The 12602-nt window shown below is 38.9% G+C and overlaps 1 protein-coding gene across 2 annotated transcripts in view; it reads left to right on the forward strand.

Moving 5' to 3' along the window:
• Positions 1 to 12602, forward strand: part of CDH2 (cadherin 2) — a 229792-nt gene that overhangs the window by 165610 nt on the left and 51580 nt on the right. For both annotated transcript variants that reach the window (XM_050767130.1, XM_050767131.1), the window contains 2 exons: positions 2852 to 2996; positions 5675 to 5847. In XM_050767130.1, coding sequence (XP_050623087.1) covers positions 2852 to 2996; positions 5675 to 5847 — 318 coding nt within the window. The remainder of the gene's footprint in view (positions 1 to 2851; positions 2997 to 5674; positions 5848 to 12602) is intronic.

Genomic DNA, 12602 nt, shown 5'->3' on the forward strand with positions numbered 1-12602 from the left:
TATTTTGCCCACTGATACACTTGTTGAATTCTTGTACTTTTACCTACTTTTAAAATTATTGATGTTTTTTTCTTTTTTTTTTTAATTATACTTTAAGTTCTAGGGTACATGTGCACAACGTGCAGGTTTGTTACATATGTATACATGTGCCATGTTGGTGTGCTGCACCCATCAACTTATCATCTACATTAAGTATTTCTCCTAATGCTATCCCTCTCCCCTCCCCCGCCCCAGGACAGGCCCCAGTGTGTGATGTTCCCCACCCTATGTCCAAGTGTTCTCATTGTTCAGTTCCCACCTATGAGTGAGAACAATTGTTGAAGTTTTTAAACTTCAATAGATTCACCTAGATCAAACAGACAAATAAGCATATGAAAAATTTAAAATGTCTTATGCACTGAGTATTGCTCTATACTCTTTCTTCCCAAAGACCTTGATTTCTTCATTCCATTTTTTAAAATCATTGGAGGAATAGGTTATTCTAATGCTTTCCATATTGTTTTGAAATGTAGGAAAAGAAGTAAAACTTCCAAACGTCTCACAAAGACAACATAGCATTAACAAGGAAACGTATTTTTAGATAGCACACAATAGACCAGCCACTACTTAGACTAGTCTCTAATTTATGAATATAAATAAGATCAATTTAAAATTCTTAAGGATCTCTTCCTATAGGAATTCTCGCTATCTGAATTCCTGTGGTTAAAACTCAGGAAATGAGTATATTCAGGTCAAATTTGGATTAAATTATTGCTAAGTGCTTGCTACTTGCACATTAAAAGAGCAATACCAGCCAGGTGTCATGGCTCACACCCGGAATCCTAGCAATTTGGGAGGCCAAGGTGGGTGGCTCACTTGAGGTCAGGAGTTCCAGACCAGCCTGGCCAACATGGTGAAACCCTGTCTTTACTAAAAATAAAAAATAAAATTATTCTCATGTGGTGGCGCACACCTGTAATCCCAGCTACTCAAGAGGCTCAGGTGGGAGAATCACTGGAACCTGGGAGGCGGAGGTTGCAGTTAAGCCGAGATCATGCCAGTGCACTCTTACCGTCCAGCCTAGGTGACAAAGCAAGACTGCACCTCACAAAAAAAAAAAAAAAAAAAAAAAAGCAACACCCATAACAGAGTAGAATTAATTATACAATTGAAAGTATTAAGGTTTAGTATTCAGATTCAATATTTTATACAAGTATAATTAAGTTTTAGTATTAAGAATATTAATGTAATATAAGATATTAAATAAGCCAAGGGGAAAAAAAAAGAATTATCTTTATAGGTATTGAATGGCAGTATTAAAATTTACATTGTTTTTATGTGTTTAAATAACCTCTGAATTTAAAAAAGGATATGTTGAAGGTGTTTTTTAATTTGATTGAGTATCCAGCAGCAACCAATGGCAAGCATCAGACTTAACAGGAAAACTAGAAGCATTCCAGTCAAAAAGAAACAATTAAAGGAGCACTAAACAGCTATTGAAAAGAATGAAATGAATCTATGGGCTAGATGAAAGGATTTTGATGATATTCTGCCAAGTGTAGCCGAATGATTATTTTTGTTTAAAAAGAAAAATAAGATAAAGTTTCTAGAACAGTATCTATAAAACTGAGAACTGAGCTGGGGAGAGGAACAGCTATCGTATATACTCGTGTATTTTTTTTTTGTTTTAACGGAGTCTCGCTCTGTTGCCCAGGCTGGAGTGCAGTGGCACGATCTCAGCTCACTGCAGCCTCCGCCTCCTGGGTTCAAGCGATTCTCCTGCCTCAGTCTCTTAAGTAGCTGGGATTACAGGCACGCGCCACCACACCCAGCTAATTTTTTGTATTTTTAGTAGAGACAGGGTTTCGCCCTGTTGGCCAGGCTGGTCTCAAACTCCTTGACCTCAAGTGATTCACCTGCCTCGGCCTCCCAAAGTTCTGGGATTACAGGCATGAGCTACATGCCCGGCCATATACTAGTATATTTTTAACGTTTGTGAATGACTTTTACAATTAAGAAAAATAAAAAAAAAAAACTAGTGTCAAATTTCCTACGTACACTTACTTCTTTCTAGATTATTTTCTGTTCCCTTGATCTCTATGACTACTTTGTGCTACTTCCCCTATTTTTTTTTTTTTTTTTTTTTTTTTGACACACGAGTCCCACTCTGTCACCCAGGCTGGAGTGCACTGGCACGATCTCAGCTCACTTCAACCTCGGGTTCAAGGGATTTTCTTACCTCAGCCTCCCAAGTAGCTGGGGTTACAGACATGTGCCACCAGGCCCAGCTAATTTTTTCTGTATTTTTAGTAGAGACAGGGTTTCGCCATGTTGGCCAGGCTGGTCTCAAACTCCTGACCTCAGGTGATCCGCCTGCTTTGGCCTCCCAAAGTGCTGGGATTACAGGCGTGAGCCACCGTGCCTGGCCTACTTTCACATTTTTAATTACCTTAAGTCTGCCTTCTCAACTGGTTTAGCAATAGGATTTTGGAGCTGTACACAACTGGTTTTGGATCTGAGTCCTGTCAGCAGCAAGAGCAGTGACCTTCATAAATTTCCTAGTCTTTCTGAGGCTCAATTTCATCTTCAAATGCTGACAATTTCTGCCTCACTCCTTTATATGTGGATTAAATGAGTTAAAATCCATTGTGCTCTGAGAACAATGCCTGGCATATAGTAAATGATAGCTTTTTGCTACTATATCTATCCTAATTATATGGACTTGGTGTAACTTAAATTTTGGTGGGAAGAACAACTTTCGTTTTTAAGCTGTGAGTTTATTCTTGCTATTTTAGTAGCCTTATAATGATGTATTTATCTTCTCACAGACATAAATCTGTTAAATAGTTTTGTTTTCTAATTACTTTTGCAGTTGAGGGCACATGCAGTAGATATTAATGGAAATCAAGTGGAGAACCCCATTGACATTGTCATCAATGTTATTGACATGAATGACAACAGACCTGAGTTCTTACACCAGGTTTGGAATGGGACAGTTCCTGAGGGATCAAAGCCTGGTAAGTTTAAAGATAATAATTTGAAGATGACTTGAGGAAAGTTTGGCATAAACCAGCCCTGTTATATGAGCAAGAAATGGAGAAATCATGTGAGCCTTTTTGGATTGTTTTCTTTCATTCATAATGCTTTTGGGAAAGAAGGAAGGTAACTTAGGAAAAAACCGATTGAAGAGAGAAAAATAACAACAACAAAAATCCTTGTTGTTACCCATAATGATTTTGACCACCTTTGAAAAAATATGCACTACAGTATTTGATTCTGTCCTGTGGAGTACATAGGATCCTTTCATTCTGCTTTAGTTGATTCAGCCAATGCATCTTGAAAGTGAGCCCCAGAAGACGAGAGGCTTCCTGTTTACAAAGTACAGGTGTGACTGTATGAGACATAGCAGCAATTAAACATGGTGGGAAAGCCTTAAAGATACTTGACGTTCCTGGGACTAGGTGGCGAAGTCAAAGCGAAAGCATGGAAGGGGCTTAGTGACAGCTGTGATTGCTGCTCTCTAGCTCCTCAGGACAGTTATTTTCAGGGTGGCCAGCGTGTCCCCTGCAGTGCTATCCCTTCAACCAGCAAAATGGAAAATGCGCTGGCCTAGAAATAGCACTTGAGGAAAGCCAGTCATGATTGTAAAGTGGTGTTTGACTAAGATTTTAGATTCTTATATTAAAAATATGACACACTTCAGTCACTGTAGAATAGCCAGGCCCCTAGAAAACCAGTGGACAAGACAATCAGTTGGTATAGGGATGGTAAAAGTAAGTGTTTGACCAGGCTTCCTGAGATGACATGGGGTTCAGAGAGATTTAATTAGCTATTGTATTTTTGTTTCGTATTTTAGAAAGCCTCAGCATTTAAAATTGTGCTGCATAATACCTTTGTCATTGACACCAGTTTATGCAACAACCTTATGCATGAGTCAGTTTACAGATATAACCAACTATGGCTCAAACGCATACATTTTCTTGGTCCCAGTGCATATATGTGCCTCTTCAGAAAAGATGTAGGGGTAGGGTGGGGGCAGCTGGAGGGAGGCCAGGGGATGTGCAGGAAATTCAGCCATCTGTGACTCCTTCTAAGTCACGTCATCAGAGTAGCTTTCTTCAGTATTTTAAAATACAGTAAAATTAAAGCAAATTCAGCATTTCCTTACTAAAACACATGTCTTTACAAATATTCCGAAGAAAACAAACGTTGGGCTTTTGGGACTGTGAAATTTTTTTTATATTATTTTCTTTTTTTTCTCTATTATTTCAAACTTTACAAGAATTGTTTCACAAAAACTGTTTAAAATGTGCCACTAAAGCTATATTTATTATGCATTTTACCATGAATTTCCATATGATCCACCCATAAATAAAAGACTCTCAGCTATTGCTAGAAGTAGACATATTGTGAGTATATTTCTTGTGGGTCTTCTGTAAGTTTGAAAACATCCTTCTAGGCAAGATTTGTGATGAATCTTGAGCTAAACTGTGTTGTGATCTATATTTTGGCTCACACTTTTGAAACATACCTTTTTATTCTAATGATTTATTCATTCATTCAGCAAATGTTTATAAAGCATGTGCTGTGTGGTAGGCCTTGTTCTGATACCGTGGATACAGTGGTGACAAGCTAGTTCCTGCCCTGTTGGAACTTAAATTGTAGTAGGGGAGAGAAATAAAAAACACGAAAACAAGCAAGTACACACTGAAGGTTTTGAAAAAATAAGGGTGTAGGGATGACACATAATCAAAACAGGTAAATGGTTTAAAGGGACAAGTTCTGAAATGAGATTTGAATAATATTACCAAAGCATCGTTAGTTCAGAACCCAAGGTATACCATGGAGAGAGAATACCGAATGTAAACAGGCTCCGAGGTAGAACTGAACTTGAGTATTCAAAAGGAAGGTAGACTGGAGATAAACATTTCATAATTCAGTTCTTAAAAGGATCCCACAGAACAAACCATTCTAAACAGTAACTATTTCTCACTCTATTTCTAAATTACAGTTTGTCTAGATAGTTTGAACTAATTGGATACAAAGTCTTTGAAGATTTCTTTTCCAAAATACCTAATAAATTGAAGTCTCTAAGTTGGTTCCAATGTTCTTTTAATCACTGAGGAAATAATGAAACACAATGCCAAATCTCTATGCAATGTACCGAAACAGCAGTGCATGAAATGGTTCCTTATGACCTGAGGAAATGGAGTGTGCCGCGTTCTGCACACAGCCTACATTCGGAAAATGACTCAGGCACTGGGGAGAATCATACTCAGCATGTTATTTTAGACGTTATTGCATAACGGAAGAAAAGATGACAGAGGGAAGAATCAGCGGCAATAAATTATGTTTCTAATGGTATCTATATTATCCATTATTTGCATTTTATATAAATTAAGGTCTAAAATGAACCTTTTTGGAATCATAAAGTGAATTTATCTTCCAAGTTATGGAAAAATTGAGTTTTTATAAATATGTATGTTGTATAATTTTTCATTCAAGGATCCAGACCAGGTTTTATCTTTTTTGAAATAAGTACTGTTCTTAGGAGTAGCATTTTAAATCAAGTCTAAATGACTTTAATATTTGTTTTTAAAAAGTGAAAAGAAGACATATCAAAACTATAAATATACCTTCTCTTTTGGGGTCCCTGGAATGAAGGGTAACCATTTTCCATGTACACTGTCTCTAGGAACATACGTGATGACCGTAACAGCAATTGATGCTGATGATCCCAATGCCCTCAATGGGATGTTGAGGTACAGAATCCTGTCTCAGGCTCCAAGCACCCCTTCACCCAACATGTTTACAATCAACAATGAGACTGGTGACATTATCACAGTGGCAGCTGGACTTGATCGAGAAGTAAGCCAACCAAAAACTCTATTTGTGTTTGCTTTTAATCTTAAAGGTGCACAATATCACATACATTTTATCTCCACATCACAATATACTCACAGTGTTGTTCAAATGCTATGCTAATCGTTTTCATTAAGTAATCTGTTGTATATTTTTCTGCAGAGCTTCAAATTGGTTAAATGATGTATATATACTAGATAAATCAATGCTAGCCTATGTAGTATTTAATGTGATACTGACTAAGCAATATTCTCTGGTATCTGATTTTTAAAATTTTTAACATTTCCTCAATTTTCCTTGATAGTCAAAGGTTTTTGTGAGGAATTAAAAATCACAGCCAAAAATTTGCACACAAACTTAGGATAATTGTTAACGCTTGTGTTATTAAAAGGCTGCAAATAACACGTATGTGATTTGGGTTTTTTTAGCCCTTGCGAATAGGCTGATAGAGTGTATAGTAGATTATCTTCTTTATTAAAACTAGCCCCTTAACTCTATGATGAATTTACTTAAAAGGCTTGAGCAGTAGTAACTGCATTAATTCTACTCACAAGTATTTGAAGTTAGAAATACAGAGAAACACATTTCTGACATAACATTTAGTTGAAAATGTATGCAGTGTTGAAGCCATTGAAATACTATGCAGTATCACAGTCTGACAGGGAACGGGTACTTCTGTTGATTCTCGGTGGGTCATCTCAGTGTTACCAGCCTCGACCCACTGTGCTCCTGCATACCCCTGTGTTTTTGCACATGTGATCCCCTCGGCCGGGCATGCCTTGCACCTTTTTCTTGATCTTGGATCTTCCAGTTCTTCAGGTTCTGATTCAAGCACTGCTCATACTCTTTCCTGAAAACCTCACTCCTAGTGAAACTTTTTCATCCTTTCTCGATTGTGTCCTGACTATTTTCTTACCGATTCTCAAGGTCATTATTTTGACCATATGTAATCATTGTTTGAGTGAAATATCAAAGTGCCAACTCAGGGAGATCGGTGCTTTGTAGATTTCTGACTGAGCCAGCTTTTACTGTAATGAGACTTCAGATTATGTATGTCAAAAGGAGACCTTATACCCACTGCAATAAAATAATCATTGACAAGGATTTTAGAAGTTCGTTGTTTTTTGACACTTTATTTTCTGTAGATGCATTTATTTGAATTGAATAGAAGAAAACATTACTATTGCAATTAATATTATACACAAAATAGTGCTAGAAGCACTACAATAAAGTAATATGAGCCAATTAAGATTACTTTATTCTGAGCTGAGAGCCTTACTTAGGAGTTAGTGTATGCCTATGACATTGTACCTATTAACTTGTAGGCATCAACAGTTCTTTTTCTAGAATTGATTTGCATCAGAGATTGTTGAAATCAGTTTAGTTTCTTAAGTAGTACTTTTAGTTCAGTAATATTTGGAACATGTATATATTTTCACCTCTTCATTACCATATGAAATACTATTTTTATATGCTGATAAACTCAGCATGAATGCCATAATTTATCTGAGAATATGGGGTAATTTTCAGTATTCTTTCTTCAGTGCCAGGTTGCTCATATACCAAGTAGATTTAGTTCATTTCACAATCCTAATATTTCTCTTTCATTCACATTGTCATTGTGAGATACAGAAATGAGACTTCATCCTGTTTTCATACGGTAATATTCCTATCTCATTTAGATGGCTGTTTTATGGAAAGAAAGAGGCATGGAAAATTAAAGATACTTTTTACTAAAACAGACCAACCATGTTTAAAAATCAAAGAGACTGTATTTCGTTTAGAGGATGAAAGCCTGACGTGAGGCCATAATCGTTGTTAAGTTTATCTTCCAGTGGATAGAGAAGCTGTTCACTACCCCTTGATGAAACTAATGTGGAAATGGATTTGAAACTATAGAATTCTGGGTTAGATACAGTATGAGAAATAGCTTCTTGACAGTGAAATTATTAAACACAACAATGAGTTACTAGGGAAAATTATGGAAAACCTTCCTTTTCTGAAAGTCATTTAACATAGAAAAAATGTATCTATCTCGGATGGTTTATGATAATTCTTCCTGAGGCCGGGGATAAATTACTTTGACTTTTTCAGGCCTCGTGCAGGCTTGAAATTCTTTTATTTCTATTAGAATTCACAGTTTCCTTTCTGTCAAAAGTAATATTTGTTCTCGTTCTCTCAGGATGTATGGCACCTTTAAGTGATTGAACTCCTAATCACTGAAATGCTTACTGAGATTCAGCTTTTTATTTTTCTTTCATCTTCAGGTTTTAAAAATTCCGTTTTAATTCTTTAGCTTCTCCAGACCTAAAGGTGTATTTGCCACGTTACCCCAGTCTTCAGCGTTTATTCCTATCTGTCCTCTTGTGACATTACTTGCTGGTAGTATTCCTGGCCTTTCCACTTCATGTCCATTTTCCTCCCTTTTTGTGCAGGACTGCCAGTGACTGACTCACCCTTGCTCCCCCCAGGTTTGAACTCTGGCTCTGCTTATTATGGGCTGTTTGACTTCCAGTGTATTAACCTGAAACCTCAGCTCCTGCATCCATAAATGGGAATAATAATATTACCTACCTCATGGGACAGTTTTAGGAATTATCTAACATGACACATGAAGCATTCAGGCCAGTGTGGTGGCCCATACCTGTAATCACAGCATTTCGAGAGGTTGAGGTGGGTGGATGGCTTGAGCCCAGAAGTTCAAGACCTGCCTGGACAACATGGCGAAACCCCATCTCTACAAAAAATACAAAAATTATCTGGGCATGGTGGTGTGCACCTGTAGTCCCAGCCACTCGGGAGGCTGAGCAGGAGAATCACCTGAGCCTGGGAGGTCAAGGCTGCAGTGAGCCGTGACTGCACCACTGCACTGCAGCCTGAGTGGCAGAGTGAGACCCTCTGTATTAGTCTGTTCTCACACTGCTATGATGAAATACCTGAGACTGGATAATTTATAAAGAAAAGAGGTTTAATTGGCTCCCAGTTGCGCATGGCTGGGGAGGCCTCAGGAAGCCTAGAATCATGGCAGAAGGTACCTCTTCACAGGGCGGAAGGAGAGAAATGAAGAGTGCAAGCAAGGGAAATGCCAGACACTTATAAAACCATCAGATCTTGTGAGACTCACGCATTATCATGAGAACAGTGTAGGGGAAACTGCCCCCATGATTCAGTTACCTCCACCCGGTTCCGCCCTTGACACATGGGGATTATGAGGATTACAATTCAAGGTGAGATTTGGGTGGGGACACAGAGCAAAACCATATCACCCTGTCTTAAAAAAAAAGTGTGTGTGTGTGTGTGTGTGTGTGTGTGTGTGTGTGTGTATTTAAAAGCATTTTGAAAAGCATTCAGTACAGTGCCCAATACATCTGAGCTATTGTTTTCCCCATTGCCATGATGAATAGCAACAGCAGCGTCTCCTGGTTGAGCACTGTCTATCACCTTTACTCCTCCTCATAAGATGAAAGAAATACTTCCTGTTTTCCAAACCTAATAATCTTTCTGTTTGTGCCTTCAACTCCTAGTTCCATCCTGAAGGGGTGTTCTCCTGTTTTCTGTTGTGTCTTCAATCTTCCTTTCTCTACAGGTTGCTTCATAATCTACAAACCTGCTGGGTCTCCGCTGTGGTAACATAGCTCTCCACGCCCTATAGGGTGAAGTTAGAGCTTTTTAATAGTGCATTCCAGATCCTCTGTGACCTTGGCCCCAAAACCCTCCTTAACCTAACCCCCTAGAATTAATTGCCTTTCACATACAAATGATGCCCAACCATTCATTGAACCACACGCAGTCCTTGTGCAAATAGAAAGTTTTCTATTCTTCTGTTCCCTGTTCCCATTTGCTCTGCCTCAATATTCTTTTCCTACATAACAGGCTGATCCTTACCCTTTGAGAGCCAGTTCTCAATCACTTCTCTGAGCACCCACAATAGTCTCTGCATACCTCTATATAGACTGTGTTGCACAGAAAGTATATCTAGATTCCCATTCTCAACATCCGGTGGGGCAGATGTTCCTTGTCTCATTACCCTGAACATGAATCTTAAAGAAATGTTTAAGTTACTATACTTTCCAGTTTTCTCCAAGGGACAGCCTGTACTCAAGGCAGGCAGATCACTTGAGCCCAGGAGTTTGAGACCAGCCTGGGCCACATGGCGAAACCCTATCTCTACTAAAAATACAAAAAATTAGCCAGACGTGGTGGCACATGCCTGTAATCCCAGCTACTCGGGAGGCTAAGGTAACAGGATCACCTGTCACCTGAGTCTGGGTGGTCAAGGCTGCAGTAAGCCATAATCACACCACTGCAGTCCAGCCTGTGTGACAGAGTGAGACCCTGACTCAAGAACAAGCAAACAAAAAATACTTCCACTCCTTCCTCATCCACTTGAAGTCCGGCTTTTCATCTGCTTTCCCCTCTTGACCTGTGCACATGCTGCATGTGTGCAGTACTCTGACCATCGTAGAAGGCACTCACATAGTGGGTTGATTAATGGTACAGATTCTTGACTCAGACCTGAGTTCAAGTCTAGTCTCTGCCTCTTATGGCTGGGTGTCCATGGCAAGCTTCCGTACCTTCCTAAGCCTGTTTCCTCATCTGTAAAATGGGGTTTCAAAACCCCACCTGCCTCATAGGCTTATTGTGAGGACTAAATGAAATAATGCATAGTGTGTAGCACTCTGCCAGGCACGTAGTGCTGAAACTCAATAAAAGTTGTTTTTAGTTTTTAAATCACGGCCCTTGGAACAGTGCCGGCATGTAGTACGTATACAAAAGAAAGTTAGATTACACATTTATAAAGTAGATGGTACTTTTAGTCCCATTTCACAGATAAGGGGACTGGGGCTTAGCAGGTAAGAATTTGAACAGAGTCACAAATCTATACTTCCCTCCTAAGTTTCGGTGCCATTATTATTCAACTCTCTGTCCCTAACCCAGTTTATCTAGAGGCAAATATGTCATGCCCTAAAACCTGTGATTTATGATGAATTTCCTATTTCACATGACCAGGACCTTCTCCTCAGTCTCCCAAGGTCATAGTTTAATTGCCTTTACTACCCACAATCTGTTTAGTCATCAAGTTCTCTTTTTAATCAAAAAAAGTAATGACATTAGAAGTAATTGCCATTAAAAGTAATGACAAACACTGCAGTTACTTTTGTACCAACCTAATAGTCGGTATGCACTATTGAAGGTTCTTCATATTACTTCTTCCTACCATTTCTATACTTACACTCATGCATTTGGTGGCTCTCTATGGTCCTATCATCCGTTACTCTCTGCCTCCATTACTTAATGAAAGCAAGGCTGTATCTCGTTTTGGCCACTGTTTTATCCAAGTAAATACTCCATTGCCTGGCATTTAGAAGACATTCATTAAATGTCTGCTGTATGAAAGACTGAATGTTCTCACCTCCTCATTCACTGATGTCACTCTAGTTCAGTGTTTCAAAATAGTGCTGCACGTGCCTAAGATTTTAACTGGTAAATGCAGAGACGCCTCTAGGACAGCAAGCGGACACAGCCCTTCAGGTGCTACTTCATCAAGTAGAGACTGCCAGAATCTAAGAAATTCATCATGTTTATTTTTTACTGTCATATTCATGATAAGTGATGCTAGCTTTCCATTTATGGGACTTTTACAATAAATTAAGCTTTGAATAGCAAATTAATGTCAAGATAAATAGGAAGTGACTCATAGTATGAGGAAATGTTAGAATTGGGACTATTGTATATGAATCACTGTGGTTTTGGGAAAAGGTGAGCTAGTTTATGCTCCCAGTATGGGTTTTAATAAATAAATTATAGCTATCCATGTGAATAGAAGATGGTTTTTTCTTTACCTGAGGTAAGATCATGCAAAACCCAAGGTTTCTTATGCATTCACCCATCCATCCACCAAGTCAGAAGCATTTGTGGAATTCTTACTCTGAGTCAGGCACTGTGCCATATGCCAGTGACACAAGCATCAACAAAGCAAGGGCCCTTGGGACATGTATGTGTGTGTGTGTCTGTATATATGCACACACATGCACAGTGAGGCAGATACAAATATACGACCGGTAACAGCCATATAAACTATAAACAGTGATGGGATGTGTTGTGAGGGCTCTGTCCTGAGGACTTGGCAGAAGTCATCTCCAAAGTGGCTTTTAAGCCACATGTTAGCCAGGCTCGGAATGAAGGGAATGGTATTCCAGGCAAGGGTTTCTCAACCAGGACACTCTGACATTTTTACTTGGTTATGAGGCCTATCTTGTGTATCATAGGATGTTTAGCGGCATCCTTGGCCTCTAGCCATTAGATGTTGGTACTAAGTTTGGTTGTCACAACTAAGCACTCCTTAGTTGTGACAACCCAAAATGTTCACTCTGGGTAACATCCACTACTCTAGCCAAATTCTATGACATAGGATCATGACAGGGCATTTGAAGATAAATGCAAAATAGCTCCAGGTGTAGGGTAAGCGAATGGGAGGAATCACTTTTGTAAAATAGGCGAGTTTCAGCGAGGGAAGGATTGACAGCAAGCAGATGAGTTTGGATTGTATTCTATATAGAGCAGGAAGGGAAGAGAAGTTTTCAAGCAGAATCCCCTTGATCAGCTGAGGTACTATGAGAGTGGGAAGTCGAACCCTTACGGAATCTAAATGTCAGTCATTCACAAACAGATGCCCAGTGACCAAATTAGGCAAGAATCTCTAAGCAGTTCATTGTCTAAAACATAGGCCATCGAGGCTTCCGTACTAAATATAAGAATAT

This window comes from Macaca thibetana, chromosome 18 (genome assembly GCF_024542745.1).
Source record: "Macaca thibetana thibetana isolate TM-01 chromosome 18, ASM2454274v1, whole genome shotgun sequence".
NCBI classification, from domain to species: Eukaryota; Metazoa; Chordata; class Mammalia; order Primates; family Cercopithecidae; genus Macaca; species Macaca thibetana.